This window comes from Diplotaxodon limnothrissa, linkage group LG19 (genome assembly GCF_057381915.1).
Source record: "Diplotaxodon limnothrissa isolate DT_005_m linkage group LG19, D_limnothrissa_male_GT1.1, whole genome shotgun sequence".
Taxonomy (NCBI): domain Eukaryota; kingdom Metazoa; phylum Chordata; class Actinopteri; order Cichliformes; family Cichlidae; genus Diplotaxodon; species Diplotaxodon limnothrissa.
In genome coordinates this window covers 1,950,886-1,976,942 of record NC_140614.1, presented here as the reverse complement: position 1 = coordinate 1,976,942, position 26,057 = coordinate 1,950,886, and the positions used below count along the sequence as shown (strand labels likewise).

The 26,057-nt window shown below is 43.2% G+C and overlaps 1 protein-coding gene across 2 annotated transcripts in view; it reads right to left on the bottom strand.

The window, feature by feature from the left end:
- The window catches only part of arid4a (AT-rich interactive domain 4A), a 36,890-nt gene extending 11,314 nt beyond the window's left edge, over positions 1 to 25,576 (bottom strand). Inside the window, exons 1-17 of one of the 2 annotated variants that reach the window (XM_085342340.1) lie at positions 25,516 to 25,576; positions 24,512 to 24,564; positions 23,334 to 23,444; positions 19,700 to 19,765; positions 14,650 to 14,740; positions 13,953 to 14,032; positions 13,763 to 13,860; positions 13,535 to 13,667; positions 10,253 to 10,332; positions 9,387 to 9,457; positions 7,738 to 7,916; positions 7,568 to 7,640; positions 5,694 to 5,788; positions 5,391 to 5,488; positions 3,143 to 3,380; positions 2,787 to 3,013; positions 63 to 224 (exon numbers count right to left, since the gene is read on the bottom strand). In XM_085342340.1, the coding sequence (XP_085198466.1) occupies positions 63 to 224; positions 2,787 to 3,013; positions 3,143 to 3,380; positions 5,391 to 5,488; positions 5,694 to 5,788; positions 7,568 to 7,640; positions 7,738 to 7,916; positions 9,387 to 9,457; positions 10,253 to 10,332; positions 13,535 to 13,667; positions 13,763 to 13,860; positions 13,953 to 14,032; positions 14,650 to 14,740; positions 19,700 to 19,765; positions 23,334 to 23,444; positions 24,512 to 24,517 (1,808 nt within the window). In that variant the 5' untranslated portion in view covers positions 24,518 to 24,564; positions 25,516 to 25,576. Of the gene's footprint in view, positions 1 to 62; positions 225 to 2,786; positions 3,014 to 3,142; positions 3,381 to 5,390; positions 5,489 to 5,693; positions 5,789 to 7,567; positions 7,641 to 7,737; positions 7,917 to 9,386; positions 9,458 to 10,252; positions 10,333 to 13,534; positions 13,668 to 13,762; positions 13,861 to 13,952; positions 14,033 to 14,649; positions 14,741 to 19,699; positions 19,766 to 23,333; positions 23,445 to 24,511; positions 24,611 to 25,515 lie in introns of both variants that reach the window. The other variant, XM_085342341.1, reaches the window with a different exon arrangement.
- Between the last annotated feature and the right edge of the window lie 481 nt (positions 25,577 to 26,057).

Sequence of the window (26,057 nt, the reverse complement as noted above, 5' to 3'; positions counted from 1 at the left end):
GTAGTATTCATATGCAGTACATATGTAGTATTCACTGTACACTGTGTGTCTGACAGACTGACCTGACATTCCAGCCGTAATAGTGAACCAGGTAGAACTGTTCACCATTGTCAATGTCAGTCTTCTTGATGTGGGCCTCATAAATCTTCTGAGTCTTTCCTCTTCCGTACTTCACCCTGACCTTCGTTCCAGTTACAGTGTCTCCGTCTTCTTCAGTCTCACTCCTGATACACACACACACACACACACACACACACACTCTCTATCAGCAGCCAACATCAGTACATGCCTGTATTGTATGATTAAGACTACTTTTAACCCTTTTCCACCAGCACCTACTTGGCTTAGCTTGACTCAGTTTTTAGGGTTTTCCATTAGGTGGTGTTGCCTGATACTGGGTATTGTTTTAGTGTCTGTTAGGTCGGGGTTCCAAGTGAGGTGAGTCAATCCAAAAATGCTTTCCAACAGACTACATGTCACTGATTGGCCAGTCAATAGCATCACTTGATGAGTCGACGGCATCAGAAAAATCAAAACATTTTTGAAACCCAGAAACGAGGGAAAAAATAAATAACGCTGTGATCCCAGAGTCTGACAAAAACATACAAATGATGTCCGGGGCCGTGGTGCTGTAATGAGCCCACGCACACTGAGCTGACAGAGTCAGGTCGGCAGTGCAAAAGAGGCTTTTGTTACTGTGTAACATTATAATAAAAGAAAACTTAGTGTATGAGCTTGTACAGTGGTTGCAAAAGTATTCGGCCCCTTGAACTTCTCCATATTTTGTCACATTACAGCCACAAACATGAATCAATGTTATTGGACGTCCACGTGAAAGACCAACACAAAGTGGTGCACACGTGAGAAGTGGAAGGAAAATCTGACATGATTCCAAACATTTTTTACAAATAAATAACTGCAAAGTGGTGTGTGTGTGTGTGTGTGTGTGTGTGTGTGTGTGTAAGTAATTATTCAGCCCCCTGAGTCAATACTTTGTAGAACCACCTTTTGCTGCAGTTCCAGCTGCCAGTCTTTCAGGGTCTGTCTCTACCAGCTTTGCACATCTACAGACTGAATCTTTGCCCATTCTTCTTTGAAACAGCTCCAGCTCAGTCAGATTAGATGGACAGCGTTTGTGAACAGCAGTTTTCAGATCTTGCCACAGATTCTCGACTGGATTTAGATCTGGACTTTGACTGGGCCATTCTAACACATGGATATGTTTTGTTTTAAACCGTCCCATTGTTTCCTGGCTTTATGTTCAGGGTCGTTGTCCTGCTGGAAGCTGAACCTCCGCCCCAGTCTCAAGTCTTTTGCAGACTCCGAGAGGTTTTCTTCCAAGACTGCCCTGTATTTGTTTCCATCCATTTTCCCATCAACTCTGACCAGCTTCCCTGTCCCTGCTGAAGAGAAGCCCCCCCAGAGCATGATGCTGCCACCACCATATCTGACAGTGGGGATGGTTCAGAGTGATGAGCAGTGTTAGTTTTCCTCCACACACAGCGTTTTGCATGTTGGTCTCATCTGACCAGAGCAGCTTCTTCCACATGTTTGCTGTGTCCCCCACATGGCTTGTGGAAAACTGCAAACTGGACTTCTTATGGTTTTCTGTTAACAATGGCTTTCTTCTTGCCACTCTTCCATAAAGGCCAACTTTGTGCAGTGCACGACTAATAGCTGTCCTATGGACAGATTCCCCACCTGAGCTGTAGATCTCTGCAGCTCGTCCAGAGTCACCATGGGCCTCTTGGCTGCATTTCTGATCAGCGCTCTCCTTGTTCGGCCTGTGAGTTTAGGTGGACTGCCTTGTCTTGGTAGGTTTACAGTTGTGCCATACTCCTTCCATTTCTGAATGATGGCTTGAACAGTGCTCCGTGGGATGTTCAAGGCTTGGGAAATCTTTTTGTAGCCTAAGCCTGCTTTAAATGTCTCAGTAACTTTATCCCTGACCTGTCTGGTGTCTAAATCCAATCGAGAATCTGTGGCAAGATCTGAAAACTGCTGTTCACAAACGCTGTCCATCTAATCTGACTGAGCTGGAGCTGTTTCAAAGAAGAATGAGCAAAGATTTCAGTCTGTAGATGTGCAAAGCTGGTAGAGACAGACCCTGAAAGACTGGCAGCTGGAACTGCAGCAAAAGGTGGTTCTACAAAGTATTGACTCAGGGGGCTGAATAATTACACACACCCCACTTTGGAGTTATTTATTTGTAAAAAAGGTTTGGAATCATGTCAGATTTTCCTTCCACTTCTCACGTGTGCACCACTTTGTGTTGGTCTTTCACGTGGAATTCCAATAACATTGATTCATGTTTGTGGCTGTAATGTGACAAAATGTGGGAAAGTTCAAGGGGCCGAATACTTTTGCAACCACTGTATGCACATATCTTGAATACAGGAATAGAAACAATATAAGAATACTGTGATACCATAACGTACAACAGAAGTTTAGCTTCTGCTAATATAAAGACAGTCTGAACATGATCGCATATTTAAATCCTTTCACATTGATTTTTTTAAACCGAATAAAGAAAATAATATAACTTACTAAGAACAGTAATAATAAGCCATAGATGTAAACTTCCACCTCTGTAGTTTTCGGATTAAGCTTCTTGCTCATTTTGCATGTTTTTAACTTCACATTTCTGCATCAGTACAAACGATATTTTTCTTTACTTCAAGTGTAACTTTGTAATTATGTTTTTACACCGACTTCATTTTCACCTTATCTTATTTTACTCACACCCATGTTTTGGTTCCCATTATTCATTATTGTTTTGTGTTTACCTGTCTGCTCTCCTCCTCTCCCCCTCCTCCTCTTCTTCATCGTCCTCATCCTCCTCGTCATCGTCAGAGCCTCTCTCAGAGTCATCATTTCTTCTGTTGCTGCGTCTCCTCACCTCCCTCTGCTGCTCCTCGTGGTTCTCTCCTTCTCCTGGTCCTCCTCTCTTATCCAACTTGGAGGAGGTCTCTCTCTCTGCTTTCACCCGACTCCCCACGCACCTCCTCCTCCCCTGAGAAGAGACGGGGGCAGAAAACATTTCATGTGCTGAAATACTGCTTCGTTGGCTCAGTGTGAGCTTATGCAGCACACACTGGTTTGGGGTGTCAGCATTTCTGTTGGTGTCGAAGAAATCTCTCACTCTTGGGGATGACTGTCTCTCCTTCACGTCTTCCTTCTCACTTTCGCTCTCTGACTCCACCTCCTCCTGTTTGTCAACAACTGTCTCCACCGTCACCGTTGGTGTGGAGGACTCCGTTAACGCTGCTCCCGCTGCCTTTTGACTGGCTGGTGTGGCAGGAGGGCGGGGGTTGTTGTGATGGATGGTTCTGAAAGTAATGGCTGCAGAGCGGCAGTACTCCTCAAACCCATAAAGGTACCTGACGACACAAATAAAGGGTCAGTGGTCTGTGTGGCACGAGTTATTAAACAGCCTTCCTCTGTGATAAGACTTTGCTACGACCACCCACACAATAGAGCGTTAGCTGTCATACTTTTACTAGTGACAGAGCGAAAACCTCGTATCTGTGTGCTTATTGCTGTAAGAAAAACCACATTACCGATACAACGCCGTGTCGTACAGCAGCGAGGAGCTCAGTGTTTATCGCACAGCACAACTTCTGACTGACTTGCATTTGTGCTGATAAGAGAAGAAGACGCCGTCTTTCAGAATGCATGAACCTAGTTGGTTCATTCTCTGTCCAGTTGCCTGTAAAATTATCTTAAATCCAGCAGCAACACAGTAATGTGTCTCACACTGCATAAGGGGTCATCGACCCATTACTGGTTTTCACTAAAAGAAGCACTTTTCCACTTTTGGTCTTGTCCGCCCAAAGAACATCCACTCCAGCAAACCTTCTGGCTTTGTGTTTTGGTCCAGACCAGCAAACTGCTTTTATGGAGGTGATTAATCAAGTGCGTTTAATTAGCAGCACCTGGTTCATACTTACTCTTTTAACCTCTATGGAAGAGGTAACTTGGTTTTTCACAGGACTGCATCTCAACATGTCTGAAGGTTCTCAGACTGATGAGTTGGATGACTAAGGAAAGAGAAGCGTCTGGACTTCTTTAAGGCTACGTCCACACTAATGCGTTTTCAAACAAGACGGCGTTTTGGCTCAAGGAAAACGCAGCGTTTTGAAAACGCTCTCGGAAACGAAGAAGGTGCTTATGTGTCGCAGTGTGGACAGCGAAAACAGACTTTTTGAAAGCGATGACGCGTGTTAGTCATATGATGCACACCTTAGCTCGTGATTAGGTAGAGGATCAATAGGAGGTCCACGACCCTTCTAGGGACACTCTCATAGGGCTTAAAATCTGGGACTCTGAGAACGAGCTCCTTAGAGCAGCACTCGGGCTAATATCACTTCGATAAATCAGCCCATGGATTCCTAATCTTTTCAAGTTGTTTTGAAATGGCCTTATACCCCCTCCCTGATTCATGAGCAGCATCAATCAATCCTCTAGACCAGGGGCGTCGAACTCCAGGCCTTGAGGGCCGGTGTCCTGCAGGTTTTAGATATCACCGTGAGTCAGCACACCTGAATCAAATGATTAGTTCATTACCAGGCCTCTGGAGAACTTCAAGACATGTTGAGGAGGTCATTTAGCCATTTAAATCAGCTGTGATGGATCAAGGACACATCTAGAACCTGCAGGATACCGGCCCTCGAGGCCTGGAGTTCGACACCTGTGCTCTAGACACTGATGCTTTTACCTCCTTGGCATTATATTAAAACATACCTGAAGGCTGCAGAGCAGCAAACTGCTGGTTTTACACATGGGTCACACTTACAGGGGATCAATTAACACGTTAGCAGCACTGCTACTTACCCTCTTAATTCTTAACACACTGTATATGTTGAACACCTTCTGCATATGATGATGTCATTTGTCACATGCTATTCATGTGGCCATATTCACCTAACTTTATGATCTGCTAAGGACCAGCTAATTGTTTCCATCATGTTCTGATATGATACTGTCAGCAAAGAGGTTATCACCTCAATAAATCAGCCCATGGATTCCTAATCTGATCCATCTTTACATGGTCAGATACAGAGTCAGCACAGCAGTACAATTTACAGAGAGGAAATATTAGAAAAACATCAAGAGGTTAAACACACAACACTGCCTGAAAGGCACACAGCTGCTGCAGGCATGTAAAAACCTTGATGTGAGAAAAAGGATTTTAAAGTCTTAAATAATCAGGCCCCATCTCTCACAGCACCGCATCACCTCGAGCCCTGGGTCAAACCTGAAGTTACCTTGTTAAGCGCCCAGTTCAGTGTAATGCTGATCAGTGCATCACATGCAGACCTCGACCCAGATCCAAACAGAATCAGAACCAAAAAGAGAAAATTGCTTTCTGAGCAACTTATTGTTCTTACTTTTTGTAGGCAGTCTTGACATTGTAGGACGCAGCAGAGTTGAGGACAGGGATGCCCAGATCTATGTAAACCTGCTTCCACACTGTACCAGACTCAATCTGAAACACACGAGGCAGAGTCACGTCACAGCTAGGCACGCACTCCTTCATGTTCATCAGCTGCACACACAGTGGAACCAATCAGGCACTAAGTCAGACAGCCAAGAGGACCATCAGGAGCTCAGTCCACTACTGGAACAGCACTCACATGACCCCACATTCACATCAGTCGTACGATCTGGTAGTACGTGTGTCACCTTCTCACCTTGTGGCAGCCTCCCAGGTGATAGACCAACCTGTAGAGCTTGAAGAGGTTAAGGTCTTTGTAACCCAACACCGGAGGCTTGTTGATGGGAGTCCCTGAAAGAACCAGAGACTGTTAGAGCCAAACATCACAGTTTTAGTATTTACAAGACTTCTTCCTCCTAGCGTTTTTCCCGCTCAGTTGCAGGGTCCGCTTTTCTGCAAAGTCGTCTCCACTTGGGTCGGTCAAGGGCGTCGGTCAGATCGGCTTCGATCTTCTTCACGTCGTCCTTGATTCGGTCCATCCATCTCCGCTTTGGTCTGCCTCTAGGTCGACGTCCTTGGGGGCTGAGCCGCAGTGCTGTTCTCACCACTGAGTTCTCATCGCTCCGTACCACATGTCCGTACCACCGCAGCCTCGCTTCTTGCATCTTATCTGTGATTGGCGCAATTCCCATCCTCTTTCTAACGTCGGTGTTCATGACGTGGTCCCATCGTGTTAGGCCTAGGCACCATCGCAGCATCTGCATTTCCATCGTGTGAAGGGCTTGTTCGTGCTTTGCGGTGGCTGGCCAGCACTCGGATCCATAGAGGGCGACGGGGCGCACTACACTCTTGTAGATCTTTGACTTGAGGCGATTGGGCATTCTTCGGTCACACAGGACGCCGGTGACTTGGCGCCATTTCATCCACGCTGCGTTGATCCTGGCTCGTACATCTAGTAGGATATCGCCGTCATTGCTGATCATCGATCCGAGGTATTTGAAATGAGGTACTTTCGCCAGATCTTCTCCATCGACGCTGATCGTGCCGTCGGTCTGGGGGCCAGCCTCTAAGTATTCGGTCTTGTTGGTGTTGAGCCTCAGGCCGAAGTCAGCTAGGCGAGTCTTCCACTGCTGCGTTTGGTATTGCAGTTCTATTCGCGATTCATCGGCCAGGGATGGGGTGACTTGTTAGTATTTACAAGACTAAAGAGTCTTAAACCAAAACTGACAAAATGTTTAACAATTGAGCCAAAAAACCCCAAAAAATTATTTGAATTATTAGTTTGTTTTTTTAAAAGGAACCTTAAGATCACACCTGAGTAAGTGCAAAAGAAAGCACAAGGTTTGTTTTCAGATAAACAACGTTATTTAACAAAAATGAAGCCAAAATGGTGAAACAGTGCGTTTTAGTCAGTGAACAGGAGTCAGTAGGTCAGTGCCCTCACTGCTGGGTCAACCAAAGGCATTTCAGGGAGGTTTCAGGATGACGTGACAATAATCAGGCCTAGACAGAATAAATGCACCAACTAGTTTTTAAAGCATCATCTTGAGACAGGATGTTTCCAACTTTTAAGACATTTCTGCTTTAAGTGACAGCTTTTTAAGTAATGGTTTAATTACTGCCACCTTAAAGGCCTGTGGGATATGGCCCAATAGCAGGAAGACACTGCTCATATTTAACATTAATGGTTGGATTTCTTTGGGCAGTCGTGTAGGAACTGGCTCTAACAGACATGCTGGAAGTTTGGAAGAAGCAACCACTGAAGGCAAGTATATGGACTGGCTCTTACATAGTGCTGAGCACTCAAAGCACTTTATATTCATACAAGTGCTGTCTGTGTACATGTCACACTCCAGTGAATGTATCAGAACGTATCGAGGTTCAGCATCTCGTCCAAGGATATGCAGGCATGCAGACTGAGCAGTCAGGGATTGAACCACCAACTTTCCAATTAGCAGATTGCGAAGTTGTCTCCCGTTCAGACAGTTCATCTCTTGAGTTTGGTCCATGTTTTTATGCTTGACAGATTCATAGGTCAGTGTTAAGCAGCTCAACAAAATAAATGGGTACATGAATAGGCCAGCCAATAATAAAACAGTACTTTCAATATTGCTTCTTCCACTGTCTCACCTCTGTCCTCCATGAACTTGTAGAGCTGCTGCAGGAAGTGGTCTCTCTCTTCTGGATCTGGCTCCTCCTCTGGCTGGATGGACAGATGTAGACAGACATGCAGACTCAATAACAGCACATTAAGGTTTTGAATGAAACTACCCTCATCTGTGTGACAGCATCAAACTCACCTCTTCTTTTATACGTTTCCTTTTCTTCTCCTCTTCATCATCATGCTCCTCTTCACTTTCCTTCTCCTCTTCATTATCCTCATCTTCACTGGAGGACGAGTCCAGGATCTGGCTCATATCCATTTTCCACAAATCTGGAATCTCCTTGCTGCTCAGGAACATCTGGGCTCCTTCTACACCTGCAGAGAGGGAACAGGGGAACAGGGGAAGACAAAGAAGAGGATGAGGAAAGGACAAGAGGAAGAGTACAAACAGCAAAAAAAAACAACAGAAGAAGATGACAAAAGGAAATTAATGTGGAAGAAATGTGGTTAAAGAGGTAGACGGGTGGGAAAAAGGGAGACAGAAAGAAGAGAGGAGGTGGAAATATATTACAAACTGTCAGAATGAATAATATTAATTATTATTAATTACAAAATTAAAAATGCTTGCAGCTGTCATTGCCACCTGTCAGCCTCCCAGTCCAAACACCTATGGTATCAATTTAAAAAATACTGTTGTCTCTTTCTCAAGAAGAGAATTCACAAACTTGTCAGAAACTTGACCTCTGACCTTGAGGTCAAGGTCACCAAGGCTCAACCTTAGCTGTGTCCAAATTCATGGGCTGCATCCTCCTGAGGCCGCATTTGTAGACCGATTACGTCACGCGACGCGCCGAAGGCTGTCCAAATTCGTAGACTCCTCCGAATGCAGCCGACAAATGCGTCCTCCTTTTCCCCGAATTTGAAGGATGGGTCGGGTCTGTCCTTCGTGGCCCACCATATCCCAGAATGCATAGCGCGGCCCAGCCAAACTCCAGTTTCCGGCAATGGCGGCCGCTACTAAGTTTTAAAATTACTCTTACTAATCTTTCTGGGTCACAAAATAAACTTTTAACATATTTTCAGGTGAGAAAGTAGCTGTGTAAACATCAAATATCTGCTCTGTTTATCAAGATATCGCATATTTGCAAAAGTGCTCCGATGTTTTCGGAGACGTCTGTTACCCACCAGCTCGACAGCTAGCCGGGAGCTCGAGGGTTACTGGAGCCGCCGAGAACGGCACAACTCCCGGCACATCATTTTCAGATCACCGCGGACTTTCCCTACTCAGGTTAAACGTAATATATACGTTTAGACAACCTACAAATGTTATTGTTGGGCTTTTTTCAGTGTTTTATTTGTACGTGAGTAAATCAGTTTGGCTGAGATTAAAGTTATTAGATTAGATAAAATAAAACTTTATTAATCCCCCGGGTGGTTTTCACACAGCTGAATAAACATCAAACAGAAAACTGATTAAACAGAAGTGTGAGACGGTCGAGAGTTTACACCAGTGTCCTGTTATATTTTAGATAGCAAGGAGCAGACGGCCGAGTTTATTAAACTCCACCGAGACAGTGGAAGGTGAGACCGTCCCATTTCACAGCCGTTTACTTCCGGCCTACCCGACCTCCTGAGGACCCGGCCCACGTAGACTGCGAAGGCCGGGTCCTCGGGAGGATGCAGCCCATGAATTTGGACACAACTCTTGTCTGTTATCTATTTGAAGCTCCTATGTCACCTCGTTTGGACAACAGTACCCCACTGGCCTTTTACAGCTGAGGGGTGAAAAGCAGACGGAGATAAGGATGCAGATGAATCTGGTAGCTTCAAGCTGTAACTACTCACCTCTTCTGTGGGAGAACTCAGAGATGCTGATGGCACTAACGAGGTGGACGTGTCTCCTGGCCACAGTGTAACTTAAAGAATCAAAAAGAAGGGACAAGAAGAGACGAGTTGAGACAAAGTTCATGGTGAAAGAGTTTGAGTTCATGATTTCAAACACATTTTTAAAGATGTATTTGTGTGTATAAAATTATATGTGAATGGAGCTCAGGGCAGATTCATATTGGTTGCTAAGTATATAAAATAGGTCTAGACATGTCACATGCCTACTGATGTTACATCAGCAGAAATGTGAATGAAATTTTGTTATTCGGACCGAGTAGGCAATCTGAATAACAACATTTCCCCTTCCTTGACTTTCCCTGCTCATTCGGACTGAGAAGGCAGGGCACCACTGAGGTGCTCTGGTTGGCACGCTTTCTTCACGAGGCCATCTGTGTGCTGTTTGCATGTTCTTCCTGTGTCTGCGTGGGTTCTCTCCACATACTCCAACTTTCTCTGACAGTCCAGACACATGCAGTTAGTGGGGTTAGGGTAACTGGTGAGTATAAGTCGCCCATAGATGTGAGTGTGAGTGCAAATGGTTTAGTTGTCTGGTTGTTGGCCCTGCAAGAGACTGGCAACCTACCCTGCCTCTTGCACTATGACAGCTGGGATAGGCTCCAGCCCCACACGACCCTAAAAATCGGATAAGTGGAAGAGGATGGATGGATGGATAGAAGGAAGAAGTCGTGGAAATGGAGTAACCAGACACAGCTTATATGGGATGCAGAACCAGATTTGTGTTCGGGAAGAATTACATGACCTCACAGACTTCATGTGAACCTTGACTTGTGACCATGACTCAATAAATATCAAAGTGGACTCACAACTTGCCGTTGCAGAATGACCTGACCAGACACTGATCCTTCTTCACCACCAGCTCATCATTACAGCTGGGAGACACCACCTGCAGGACAGACACACCTGATTGATGGCTTTGCATACAGATTCTACAGAAAGTTCATTTGTGTCGGTCCAAGTCCACACAGGAAGCAGCGAGGGATTCTGGGTCGTCTGTAACAAGAGTTTATTGTTGCTCATCAAACTGATTGTCCTATATTCTGTGTGTGTGATTACAGCCAGTAGAAAACTGCTGTGAGATTTGAAAATCTACATGGCAGCAACATGACTCTCACACACGCACACAAAAGTGACAGCCTCTGACAGACACACACATCCTTTCATGCAATCCGATTTGTTCCTCCCTTCACCTCCTCAGACCCGAACTCTTCCACAGCAGCATTTTTAATTTCTCTTTGATATTTGGTCACATTGGGGCCTGATGAATGTAAAAACAAAGAATTACCAGATTTTTTTTTTTCCACCTGATTTTTGTTTATAGAAAAATAAGAGCCACATATGAGGATATTTGTTTTAAACAGTAGCAGTATAATGACCTCGCAAGTGGACATCAGGCCCTTGTAGAGCAAAATTTAGTATTTTGGTCTAAATAACCCAAAATGTGATGTCCACATATGTGGACGCAGGTCCTAGGAGGTTAAAGTGCAAATGAAACACTAAATGCATAAAAGGTAATAACCAAACAACAAAGGACCACTGACTGTGTAAGTGACACTAGATCCTTGATTTTAACATTAAACTCATTGCTGCAGCATAAAAGCGATCCCCTTAAACCGACTTCATTTCGGTCTCCTTATATTCCCCTGAGTCTCTGTTACTAGTCGGCTAACATAAACTAGTGTAAATCTACAGGGTGGGCCATTTATATGGATACACCGTAATAACATGGGAATGGTTGGTGATATTAAAGTCCTGTTTGTGGCACATTAGTATATGTGAGGGGGCAAACTCCTCAAGATGGGTGGTGACCATGGTGGCCATTTAGAAGTCGGCCATCTTGGATACAACTTTTGTTTTTTCAATAGGAAGAGGGCCATGTGACACATCAAACTTATTGGTAATGTCACAAGAACAACAATGGTGTGCTTGGTTTCAACGTAACTTTATTCTTTCATGAGTTATTTACAAGTTTCTCTTTGCTCACAGCCATTGACATGTCGAAGAGGTTAACACGTGAGGAGCGGATCGAAACTGCTTGCTAAGTTTCGTGAAACTGGTTCAGTGTTGGATTTGCCAAAATGTGGACGCAAGAAAAGTGTCACTAATGAAGAAACATCAGTGGCTGTCCTAGCTTCATTCAGCAAGAGCCCACAGCGTAGCACTCGCCGCATGTCACTGGAGAGTGGCATTAGTCGAACATCCCTTCGGCGGATATTAGCTACTCACAAATGGCACCCTTACAAACTCCAGCTACTGCAGCATCTCAACGAGGATGACCCAGATCGGCGCACAGAATTTGCAGAATGGGCAAAACAAAAATTGGAACAGGACCCTCAGTTCACGCAGAAGATTTTGTTCAGTGATGAGGCAAACTTTTATGTGAACGGTGAAGTTAACAAACAAAACCACCACTATTGGTCTGACACTAACCCACATTGGATGGATCCCTCCAAGACTGTTGGAACAACAAAAGTGATGGTTTGGTGTGGTATATGGGAACAACGATAGTGGGTCCATTCTTCATCAATGGAAACCTCAAGGCCACTGCATATTTGAAATGCTACATGATGATGTGTTTCCTTCTTTGTGCACTGAAGCTGGCACGTTCCCTGAGTTTTTCCAGCAAGATGGTGCACCACCACATTATGGGTGCAGGTCCGAGCATTCCTAGATGAACAGTTTCCTGGAAAGTGGATTGGTCGTCGTGGGCCAGTTGAATGGCCCCCAAGGTCTCCCGATCTGACCCCCTTAGACTTTTATCTTTGGGGTCATCTGAAGGCAATTGTCTATGGTGTGAAGATACGAGATGTGCAGCACCTGAAACTACGGATACTGGATGCCTGTGCTGGCATTTCTCCTGCAGTGTTGCTATCAGTGTGTGAAGAGTGGGAGAAGAGGGTTGCATTGACAATCCAACACAATGGGCAGCACATTGAACACATTTTATAAGTGGTCAGAAACTTGTAAATAACTCATGAAAGAATAAAGTTACGGTGAAACCAAGCACACCATTGTTTTTCTTGTGACGTTACCAATAAGTTTGATGTGTCACATGGCCCTCTTCCTGTTGGAAAAACAAAAGTTGTATCCAAGATGGCCAACTCCTAAATGGCCACCATGGTCACCACCCATCTTGAGGAGTTTGCCCCCTCACATATACTAATGTGCCACAAACAGGACTTTATTACGGTGTATCCATATAAATGGCCCACCCTGTATAGACGGCAACCAACCAACCAATCCAGTGATGTCACGTTTCGTACTGACAGAAGATGGTGCTAAACATGTTTTAAAACTTTAAGCACTTCTTTCTTAAATCCAGCCACAGAGAAAGTGTTACATCTGTCAGTTTTAAGCGCAGAGCTCTGTGGTTTAAGTTAGCCTTCACACAGTAAGTGTTTCACATCCACTTTAAAACAGGTTTGCCAGTATTTTCCAAGAACTGATATTTGTTTTATGTGAAAGACATGCAAAAGATTTAACAACAATCTATATTTCACATGTGGTGATGCTAATGTGTTGCAGTTTATTACACTTTAGACATAATAAACTTAAGAAATTATTTAGCCGATTGTGATTTGCTTTTTTCTTGTTTCTTGATTCTTTGTTCTGTTTATTATTAAGAGCACACTGATTTGTGGCTTTATATACGACTGTAATACATTTAACAATATTCCTAATATTTTGTCAGGGTTGGAAAAAAAGCATGACATTTCCAATAAAAATGAAGATGTGCTGAGAGGGCAAAAAAGCTCACTTTGTGGCCAAAGAGGAAGAAATAAGATTAAACGAGAACAATGAACATTTTAAATAACGGACAAAGTAATAAAACCTTCAGTCTAACTTACTGTGTGGACAGTCTAAATCTTCACAGTCCATCATGTAATCTACTCTATTCTTGTGCTGTTCGATAATCCTGTCTTTAAACACTTAATCACATCTCAGCTGACCTTCTGACAGCAACTAAACAGTCCTTTTCCCCACTTCAACAAGGTAACGTGGATGTTTCACCTGCAGTGGTTAGTCATCACATACATGAGGTAGTTATAGCACCACCCCCACTTTATACAGTAACTGTGTCAGTTTACCAGAGCCAAGAACCAGGTGCTCGACTCTTCTTCGTTTTCAATGCTGCAGACTTGTCCCAGCAGCTCGTCATTTAGCCGCCTCCTGTCCTCATCGTCATCTTCACTAGATGAAGACTCATTGTCTTCATCGGCCCTGAGACACAAACGCAAAAATCAGAACTTGCTCTGCAGCTGGTTTCATAAAGACCATTTAACATGTCCAGAGGGAGAAGGCACATCAACACTCACACAGCCTGAGAAGAACGCCGTCCACCGCGGTTTGACTTCTTGCCGATGACTGGAGTGCCAAAATGTTCTGGGTTCGTCAACGGCAGCTGATCCAGAGTCTGCGAGACAGTGTTGAGAGCATCAAATACATTCAGGTGTTTTTAGGGTTATCAAGACCTTGGCAAAGTGATCCCATCCTGGGAGGACTCACCTCACTCTCTGCAAAATGCCTCTCTCCCTTCAGACAGAGAGACGTTCGACGGAGAGTCTTCTCATCGCCGTCGTCAAACACTGAAAGAAACGCACACACACAGTTTGTAAACCTACTCGACACCACCACTTTCAATGTTCACACTAAGCTGATCCAGCCTCATTTCAACTTGGAATCCAGCGCTCGTTAACATCCACCCAGTCTGACAGAGGACAGGCAACAGGCATGTTTCACATGTAAAGTCAAATGTCTACAGTTTGCATTCGATTCACAAGCAGCTGGGAGACTACAGATACCTGAGTGTTCAGCTCAACAGTACAACTGGTAAAGCTGCTGACAGAGCTTACTCTGTAGCTTTGTTGCTGTAATACTGCAGATACTAAGAATTATTATATGATGAATAAAGACAGATGTTCTCCTGTGCTCAGACTGGCAGTGATCTCACTCTGTTTATAAAAACCCTGTAACACTAGAAAACTTAAGTCACCATGGCAGCAGCACTTTGAAGTAACATAGCTGCTTATAAAGATTATAATCCCTGTGGATAAGATTAGAACTAGTTCTGAAATATAATCCAGACCTTAGATCACTGTGTGTCTGCACTGCTTTGATAACGTAACAGATTCATGTTGTGGCAACCTATGAACCCTTTGTTAAATGTTGATGTGTGAGAAACATGAGGAAGCACCAGACTCACCCACAGTGTAGAGGCTGGCATCGGTCAGCTTACTGATGACAGCTTCACTGCATATACCTTCACTGGTCTTCACCTCCACTGTGGAGCCCACCTGAAGCACAGAAAAACCAAATTCAGCCCTTAGACTACAACAACAACAACAGCTCCTTTATCAGCAGTTTGACTGTGTTTATTTCAAGTCATCAGGGCTCACAAGGACACTTTCTACACATGGCGGGATATTTTCATTTATTACGATGGTTGTTTCAGACAAACTGCGACAGGGCAGGCTATACATTTCTCCACAGGAAAAGAGGCACTCAGCTAGATTCCCCCAAAAATTTAATCAATGGCAACTGAAGACAAGATGATTTTCTTTAAAAACAAACAAACGTATTATTCATAAAGCACTCCAGAGCCACAGTCAGTTTAATGAAATCAGCATCCTCCACCTTCTGGACCAGTATACTGTCAGGATGCTTGAACACGACTGAACTAACACTTCAGGTCTACTGCTTCTTATAAACCAAGAAAATACACAAGAACTCTGATTTGTGATCAGAACTATAAAAACCTGTCACAGGTATGAATATCATAGTAATTTGGGGCTTTTCATGATTTCTTAAACTGGTTTCCAGGTTGGAATGACGGTACCATATACATCTTTATTTCAATTTAAATAGATCCAAATCACAACAGCAGTTGCCTCAAGACACTTTATTCTATAAGGTGGAGACTGCACAATAATACAGAGAAAACTCCAACAATCAAACGACTCCCTTTGAGTCAGCGATTGGCAACAGTGGGAAGGAAAACCTCTTAACAGGAAGAACCTTTTGTCAGAACTAGGTTCAGGTGAAGTGCAGCCATATTGGAGGTGATAGGAGAGCCAGGACAAAACACTGTGGAACAGTATCGTGCACATCACCTTATTAAGATTTTTGGGACAAGTCAGGTTTGTCTGAATGTGGAAGCAGGAATTGAGAGATTATCTACATCTTTGTGTCCTTAACACATGAAAAAGACTCCCTATTCATGTGAACAAACTGAGTCTGAAATATTTGTTATTTTAGAAAAAACAAGAACTGGGTGCTCGAGTTTTATTTCAGTGAGCTGGATCTCCACCAGATGCTTTTGGTAGCCATGAAACCTCTGGGATAGTCTGGCTAATACTTGACCGCTGGCAGAAAGAGTTCGTTTCAGTTGGATATTTCCTGTAATGGACTCTGTGAGGAAACCAACTGGGTTTATTGTGTAGTTCAGAAATAGGGCTGATGTTGGGGCATGGAGAGGCCATTCCAGACATGTGCAGGCTGCAGCTGCACATGTCAATGGACGACTTCGGTCGTGGCAGACTGGTTCTCAGTCAGTGGTGATGAAAAAGTCTCTCTGCTGTTCCAGCAGATTATAGTTCATGGCAGGCTTGAGATTTGCTTGTTCTTAAAAATCCTACCAATTTCCTATCGTCGTGGGTTTTCTTCGGGACCTTGTGAAAGTGGTGAAAAACATGTACGTATGTGCAGCTGTTTGAGCGGATCATCTTGGAATCTGCAGTTGTTGAGAAATGGCTCCAAGACATCTTTCCAACTGGTGTTAATCACAATTCTCCTTAGAGCTGCACTGTGCTCCTTGGACATTTACCAGTTGGTAAATGGACTCATGCTTTTCTATTCTGAAAAGAGTACACAACCTGCCTCATTCACACCACTTTTTTCTGTGCGCCTTCTACGCAACATTTGCAAACATTCATACTCCGAAGTATGGGTATCTCGCCCAAGGATATACGGCATGCAGACTGCAGCAGACGGGTCGAACCACCAGCCTATCGATTGGTAGGCGACCTGCTCTACTACCCGAACTACTGCCACTCCTAGTAGTCATATTATTCATTTAACCCAAAAAGTTGATTCTGTTTCAACTTTGACGTTTTCACTGGGATACACGTCTCGTCACTCATCCGAGTGATGACTTCAGTCAGACTGAAATTTTAGCAAAAGGGGGAAGTTTTGGGAGTGACGGCGGCAAGAGAGCGCAAGCAAGCGAGAGAAAGAGTTTTGATGCGAGAGATTTGTGATGTTTATGGTGCTTGAACTGTATAGTTAGTGTGTAGTGTGGTTGTTTTGTGTGTCAGAAACAATGAGGACTCTGCCAAAGGCAGACTGCAGTGTAAACACAGCCTCCAGGTGGAAAACAGGAGCGACACACCTTCACGCCTGCAGGTATCAGGCTGTGATGTGCTCCTCTGTCTTATAGTGGACAGACATTTTTTGGAGCAGCACAAATCATTTGTGTGGTCTCCTATTTGATGCAGAACACCTGATTGTTCTGTAAATTGTATTAAATGGTTATTTAAAAAAAAAATGTGCACAGTTTTTTAAAACTAAATGCAAATAGAAAATGTAAAAGTTATGAAAGTGATTGGTTAACCATGTCTGTGGTTTTTACAGTGAAAGAAAATTACAACTTTTCACTCTTAGGTTTTTTTTCTGGTTTTAGATCAAGTGTGTTAATAATGTCAGAATGAAACAACTAAATTCAGACACGTGAGGCTGAAGAGTGATACCAAACAAGGCGAGGTAAACAGTTTTAACAGTCAAATAAAGAAGTAAAATCCAAAGTAGCCAAAAACAGCAGTTATACCCTGACGCCCAGAGGGTTAAGAGTTCAAGTGAATAAGTATCAGAATAAGTTAACAGTTCATCTGCATAATTTAATACTATTTCTGGAGGCTTACTACTGATTCTTTCGCTGTGTAATAAAAGGCTGGTGGATGGAGCAGGTTTCTTTCCTCTGCATGTCAGAGTTTGTTGATTAGGTGCTTTGATGAAGGACTGCCACTTTTGCCCAGATTTTAATAGTGATCACAGGAACAGTGCTGCTCTTTTGGACACTAGAGACATGTTTCCTTTCACTCAGCACCTCAGTAACTGCACCTTTGCTCTTTACAGTGTGTGAAAACAACTCCGGCTCCATGTTAAACTTACGAGCGTAACCATCCCTGCTGCTGTGTGCTGTCAGTCTTCTTGTTGAAAAGCTGTTGTGAAACCTTTTACTCGCTGCTCCTAAATGCATTTCTATAGCAGATCTGTTTTTAGTTGCAAATGTGAGTGAAACCACTTCCATCGTTTAATATATCTGTGCGCTACAGGGCCGTGTGTTAAACCAAGCATCAAAGCAAAGAAGTTGCGTCGAGGACTTTTTATAATAGAATTACTCGATGAATCGTTGCAGCCCTAAATTAAACCATTACTTTACCAGGTTACCAATGTAGCTCTACACGGTTCCGTGCTAGGACCCTTTCTGTTTACATTATAGATGCTTCATGTAGACTGTATCATTTAAAGGCACAGGATGCACTTCATTGCTATGCATGACACCCAGCTTCAACTATCCATGGACCATCTATATCTATGATAGCCAGATCTCAGACTGGCACTTTGCTTTCAGACTGCAGGCTTGTTTGTGGTTCCTAGAGTATTTAAAAGTGGAACGGTAGGCAGAGCCTTCGGGGCCCGCTTTGGTGGAACCACTTTGGATTTGACAGCCTTTTTACTTTTGAGATTAGGCTTAAAACATTTTTTAATAAAGCATTTTTTGATTAAGGTGTCCTTGAATCCTCCCGTACACTGTAATCCACAGTTTTCATGAGAGCTATTGGGACACACCAACCTAGTGGGCAAAAACAGTACTGCAGTCCTTCTCGCTCCCGCCATCCTCTGACTGTGTTCGCGTTAGCCAAACTACCAGAAGGTTGCACTGCTATCTGATCCACTAAGCAATGTTTATTTACAGCTACAGGGCACAGAGTATGGCATTGACCTTTGAACCCTGCCTTACAGGCCAAACTGTACCAATCCCTGCTTCCTCACAGCAACTGCGGCTCTCAGTTACCACTCATTTAACCTGACATTAAAAAGATTTGGTCGACTTTATTGTTATGACCCATGAGCTTTTATGCTGAGGCAACAGTGCTACACTGCAAAAACTCAAAATCTTACCAAGTATATTTGTCTTATTTCTAGTCAAAATTATCTCATTACACTTAAAATAAGACACAATCAGCTACAGGGCAACATTTCAGTAAGCTAAAGGAACTTGTTTCAAGACAGTGAATCTTGAAACTAGAGAAAAACTAGAGATTTTTCACTTGTTCCATTGGCAGATTTTTTCACTTATTTTAAGCTAAAATATCTTGTATTAAGTGAAAAAATCTGCCAATGGAACAAGTGAAAAATCTCTAGTTTTTCTCTAGTTTCAAGATTCACTGTCTTGAAACAAGTTCCTTTAGCTTACTGAAATGTTGCCCTGTAGCTGATTGTGTCTTATTTTAAGTGTAATGAGATAATTTTGGCTAGAAATAAGACAAATATACTTGGTAAGATTTTGAGTTTTTGCAGTGTAACCACTGCACCACCATTCAATCATGGGCTGAGATTTTCCACACACACACACACACTAGTGTATTCTGTATTCTGACTTAGTCTTTGTTAAATATTGACACAGTATAAAATATCATGTTGTTAGTCATCTGAGGTTTCATTAGCATAATTTTAAGACCCATCAGGTCTAGATCAGGGGATTCAAACTTAAATGGCATGTGGGTCATCTCACCGGAGCATCACCTTAGTGCTCAAGTAGTACAAAAACAAACCAACAAGAAAACACCCACAAATATTTCTTAAAATGCAGTTTTAGGAAAAAGTCACTTCAAGAGCCAAAGTGCATTCGATTTCTCCACATCAATATACAGGCCGCAAGTGGCCCCTGGGCCGCGAGTTTGAGACCCCTGGTCTGATTGTTTTTCATTATGTCCTGATATCGAGGAATCTTTTTTTTCCCTCGCTCACTGTTGATATCTGATACATCTGATCCAGCTTTCTGGGTCAGTATTAGGCTAATATTGAATTAGATCATACTGCTACCACCACACATTTGGCCGTCTGCACGACAGTAATCAGGTAGCTTTACATTTAATCTGTGTGGTTTAATTGTGAACATTAAGTTAAAGAGGACTTAAGCAAATCTGAAAAGTCAAAATTACCAGTAGCAATAAAGATCATGATCATCTTACCCTCAGAGATCCTTTGACCTGGTCGTCTTGCACTACCTGGGAAGTACTTTCACCTTTAAGAGTCACCTGAAGACACAGAAAGACAAAGAATACTGATGATTTCTGAACAGAGATGAAGAAACAATGATGTCACAAGACTTTCCCCCTAAATGTTAAAAATAAATAAACCAGGATAAGATGAGCTGAAGCACCCTGTTCTTTATGTCCCTAACAAGAAATCTGAAACTGGAGCACGTGCACAGATGTTTGAATACCAGGAAGATTTAACAAATACACCAAAAACAAACAAACTGTCTATAGGCGTCACCACTCAGGCAATATCGTCAAGTCAGCATTGACATAGGAAGAGAACTGAAAACTTTGCTGAGTGTTTTTTAGCAAAGTTTTTTTCCACAGAGTCAAGTTTTCAAACTGGTGCAACTTCACATCTATACATCATTAAAGGGCAATAAAACTGACACGGTCACACACTCGTGTCCTCAACCGGGCTGTGGTGGTGGCGGTGCATGCACCAGGCTACAAAAGTCAAGAGGTGCACAACTAGCCAGCGGCTGCGACATGGTTTTTGGTGTGCAGTGAGTAAAAGTAAAGACTCCTTTATTGTTGCCGTCCTTGCATTTCAGCAGACCACAATGAATGCATTGTTACATGTTTTCACTCTACACAATAAACTAGCAAATATAATAATATCGCAAATGTAAGAAAATACAGAAAATAGTAAAGTAACAAATATAAAAATACAGTTCTGCTAAAAGGATAAAAGGATATTACATTTGTTGGTAGCCATGGACTGTGAGTGATACTGAATACTGAGCCACGATATGCTAGTGTTTTGCACTGTGATGTAATGTCACATACAGGAGCATTGTAAGGACATCATACTGGATGTCACACAGGGATTTTGCAGGTAGGGCCTGGTGAATGAAGCTCACCAGGTCCATTCACCTACGTTAGCCCTCAGTGTTCTGACGGCCTGGATGCACCTGATGCCAGAGGTCACGGCTTTGAACAGGTGCTGTCCAGGGTGAGACAGTCGGCAGCAACAGCGACTTTCTCAGCTCAAGGACGGGAACGGAGAACGGGTTCTTATAGGTGTACGTGGAACAAGTTCTTGTAGAGAACTCTGCTTCTAACTTTGCTACGATCAGCAGTTAGTACTTAGTTCATGTTAATAACTGACAAAGGTTTTTTGGGCAACATAACATTCTTGCCATTTCCCTAATATAGAGCATCACTTAATGATTTCTATTATTACATCAATGTGTTAACTGTTTAAGCTGGACATGTCCTCTGATGATAGGACACCCACAGCTGGCTGTCTTCTGCAAACTCAGATCTCTTAGGTGACAGTCACAGACACATTACGGGATGTTTAACCTCCAGATGAAAGACTTGGCCTGCATGCAAAAAAGTGGGTCGATATAAGCCTAACGAGTAAAACATCTGCCACATTTGAATGAAATAGTTAAGCAGCGAGTTAATAAGACAACTTCCTAAATGAATGGCTGCAGCCTCGTTGTAAAGTAAATAAAAGCCCTGGTGTGCAGCCCCAACAGGCTGATGTTCAAGTAATACACTGCTAGAAATCCTGGTGTAATGTTAGAATAAACTCCAGGAGCTGCTGTCAATGATCATCCTGGCTCCAAAATAAAAACTAGCAGTTGCCATGTTACCTTTTAGGTTTAACAAATAAGCACATGTGAGTGAGTTGTGTGTGACATTCACAAACAGGGACGGGAATCGAGAACTGTTTTGTCAGTAATCACCCCTACACCGATCACAAAAACGAGGGGAAACGCCTCCAACAGTCAAACATTTGACCTCACAGCAGGCAGTTACTTTGCACAAATGAAAGGTTTATTTTTCAGACAACTTCTTACTTTCACTTCCTGCATTTTTAAACAAGTATCTGTACTTTCTACAGATATTTGTAGAACAGGCTCGTTACTTTAGGTTTAATGAATTTGCAGAGAGTTATTATTCACGTCACTGCATGCCATCAAGCTGATTTGAGCCTAAACAGTAATGCATGAAAGGCGGTCCCGTTCCCATACTAATCTCCAGGGGATGTCACATGAAACCTGATGATGTGTAACACAGTCAGGAAATCAAGTTGGCCGGTGTTTTTCGTTTTGGTTGGCAGAACCTGAGCAACTGCAGATGTCAGTGAGCACTTCAGCATCTCGCTATCGCTAAAGGTGCAGCTGCTGTACTTCACAGATATAGGTGTGTACATCCACAAAGAGCAGTAAACCCCAGAGCAGCAGTAGCCCAGATCAGCTGATCACAGCCTGCAGAACATCTACAGGAGATCTCAATAGAAATGACTGCGATTCCCACACTGAGCCACTACAGGCGAGTTTAGGGTTCCCCCACCTGCTGAATCCCACTTTAACAACTGACTGTGCTCATTTTCTTACACAGGAGCAAAGTCACCCTCTGCAATGTAGGACACAAAAATAAAAAAATATATATCTATTTTTCTTCTTTTTCTTCTGATTGAAGCAGAGTAAAACCAGATTAAAAATGAGACTAACAGTTTGTATTCATCTTCTAATATTTTATCACTGCATTAAGGCACATAGCTCAGTTAGCTTTGCACAAAACGTCCTCCAGAGACCTACTCTTTACTTTCTTACCTTTCAGAGCCTGTACTTTTAATCAGTACTTCCACTTTTACTAGAATATTTTTTAACACTAGTATCTGTACTTCTACTCGAGTACAGAATGTCTGTACTTTTGCCACCTCATCTATAAGCAATCAAAGCAATAACAGAATCTGAATTTCTTCTTATCAATCCCCATCCCTACCTACAAGACTTGTGGGTTTGTTGTGGCACAGTGTGCGAGAGACGTACCAGCACACTGTTGCAGTATTTGCTATAGGGGAAAAGCAAAGTTACTTTAGTCAGCAGTAACTGTGCTGTATAAAAGACGTGGGCACAGCCACTGTGATGTCACCACAACTAAAGCGGATATAAATAAATTCTGCATTTGCTCCACTTTTATAAACTGCTGGTTATATCCACCGTCTACATTCAGTTTATGGCTTTAATGTGTTACATCTAAACAAACTTTACATCAGCAGGTGTCCAGGTATACTGAGACTCACACAGCTGGTGGCAACAGTCAGCCTGGTGACTGCTGTCAACCAGATGATGTTTAATACTGGAAGCTGTCGTACACTTCTTAAGCTCTGATTAATTACTTAAACGACACAATGACAGGGAAAAGGCCTTACAACAGAAACAAAACATTAAAAAGTTGTTTTGGTCGTTGGCCAAATCGGGGCATCCCCAATACTGAAAGGCTGCGATCTAATATCTTCACAGAGGTATGGGACACGTTGTTTACCATGAAGTAAGTAGTGGAACACATTCACAACACAGGACTAGATTCATATCCAGGTTTTGAAGGAACTGTGGTAAGTAGGCCACTGTTAAGCAGAATTGAAAGCTTAATTAATTAAAAACTATTCCTTTGAAAAATCAGTCCATCCCATTTGTGTCTGACATGTACTCAGGGTCAGAAATCACAGTGACCCAATGATATTAAGCGGGAAACACTGACAGACCAGACTGTGGTCCTCTGGAAATCCTGATGCTCATGAGGATGAAACTTCTGCTAATCTTACCTTGACTTTCACCATGCGCTTAACAGTCTTGATCTTGGCCTCACAGAAGGCTCCTCTGTACTTGGCACTGACATCAGTCCCCACTGTCAGGTAGGCAGGCTCGTCTGCTACCTGAAATGCCAATACAAACATACACATAAGCAGCAGCTCTCAAGACTGTTTTGAGTTGCATTTGTGAAGTTTGTGTGATGGTTTCACTTTGTCAGTCTGTCATTTGTCAAAAGCCTGGAGAGCACATCCACGAGTCCTTGGTCTAATTCCAGTTTTAGGGAAATGGATCCTTTAAAAACTGATTACTGACGTACCTGTTTACATGATCATCCTGTTTACTGACTATTTGTGTGAAGTGGTTTCTCATCTCGACCCTTACCAGCTTACCTTTTTCTAAACATCAGCTGCTGCCTACATGTTCATTTTGTCTCAGTTGTGTTGACACTTTTCATCTAACTCTTGATGTAATCAGTTTGGTTCAGAAATGTTTCTTCCAAGAACCCCAAACATCAGATAACTTTCCTACCAGATACATAATGTGAGTGAAAGTAATTAGCTTTTTATTAATGGCAATAACAGCTAATCAAGCTAATCAATCTAAAAACCAGAATAAGACATGTACTAATTAGGTGTTTCAGTCTGTCTAAACATGCAGCCGGTCACCAAACAGCTAATTATATAGTGCTACTTGTCATAGCTCCTGACCCTTTATCATGCAGTTTTACAGGAATAATAATGTTGTTGCATCTGATTTAAATCAATCATATGTTTAGGTTAAAAAAACCCAAACAAATCCCCCACCAAAAAAAACTCAAAGGGATGAGTGGTCTTTGGAATATTAAAAAAGGGTCTTTAAATTATTTGCAAATCACTGTCTTCTGTTTTTATTTACATCTGACACACAGTCCTAACTTTAATTACAACACTGTCTCTAACAAATCAGTGGAAATGTGTTTACATTGTACAGCAATTGTCTGAAACCTGCTTAGGACTATAAACATTTGGCTCATCACTATAACAGCACAGATGTGCATGTAAAAACGATAAACCGACACATGAGTCGGAACTGGAAAAGCACAGTTTAAGTCATCTGTGTCTGGTTCCATCTGGGTCTCTGAGTAGGGTTCAGACATGGTGCTTAGACCGAGAACACCATCTTCAGTTTGTGTCGCAGGTCAAACACTCACCTTCATTTCTTCTCGGCTATTTGAGGGAGTCCAGCTCGAAAGATTTGGGATCGCTGAAAGATAATGAGCCGACAGATGAGGTTAAAGCTTGCGGTGGCACTGAGGACAAACAGGGCATAAAGAGTCAAACAGACCAGTCCAGTTTGAAAATCATGCTAAGCTAACCGACTAGCCACTCACTTGTGTTAGCTCAGGCATTCTTTTCTAGCTCGGTCAACCCACTCCCTCCCTCCCCTCAAATCTGCCTACTCGTATCAGTTCAAATATGTGGCCCAAACAGCTCGCAAAAATGTAGCTAGTAACCTTTACTTCCAGTGAACACCGGGTCCCCGGTTTGAAGAAGCGTCGGTGGTAGCTCGGTGATGGGCACGGTGCGTGAGCGGGGCCGGAGAGGGGCGCCTCTTCCCGCTCCGCTCCCAGCCCCTGTGAGTCACGTCGCCATCACAGCTTGCCATGTCAGCTAGCTGGGCTAACTGTATCACATCCACACCAAATCCGCTTGCTAGCGACCAGCTGCTACCACACAACCGAATGCCAAGGCGAACGAAGTCCAAACAGCGGGCGAACGGGACAAGCTGCTCTTCGCTTCGTAGCTACGTCTAGCTAGTTGGCTAACTAGCGACTCAACTAGCTAGTTACGGAGATTTAAACGGTCCGCTAGCAAATGAGCAGCATAGCTAGAGTCAACTCTAGGTCCCACTTGGTTACGAGGTCAAAGTAAGTTTTACTAAACAGTGTGAATCAGTGACACTAGACGTAACGAGAACTGCTGTAGATTTATTTATTTAATAAACGGTTGCTCCACAAAGGCGCCGGAGCTTCACATTTCTTCAGTGCAAAAACAACCCGACTGCCATTCAATTCAGACAGCTCCGACGAATAGCGAGCAAACGGACATCTCCCGGTCTCTCCGCTGACGTCCAGCTGCCCTCGGCCTACCGACAGTTTAAACTGTTCAAAGTTTTAGCTTTGTTCTAGGCAAAATATGAAGGTTTTATACTTACATTCACGGACACAGCAGCTTCCCCTCTCGCTCGGGCTGCAAAGCAATATACGAACAACAAGCTGTTGAGCCTCAAGCTCCGTTTCCTGAGAACACGATTGGCTGCGGTGACAGCAGTGGTCGCAACACAGAAATTTGATTGGTGGATCGATTTCTCATTTTCAATAGGACAGTCTTCACGCGGTATCGCTATGGGCTGATACAAACGCGGCGCCACTAGGGAAATGACGGCACCTGCTGGCCAGTGGTGTAATCAGAAGCGAGTTCAATAGAAAAAAATACACACGGCGATCACAATTGGCCGTCCACGCTTTGCTCCTGGCTGTAGCGCGTCTCTATTGGCGGAGCGGTCTTCCTCGTCTGTAGCGATATAACAGGAAGCCTTCCCGTGCTGGATTTCTGAGCACCATATTCAATTCACAGTTCATACTACTTGTTTGTCGACTGGGCTGACCAGAAAAATAACACGCACGATTGTGTCAGATATAAAGTTTATACGGATTTTTACATAACCACAAGCAGCGGGCGCTGGTTTGTGACCGC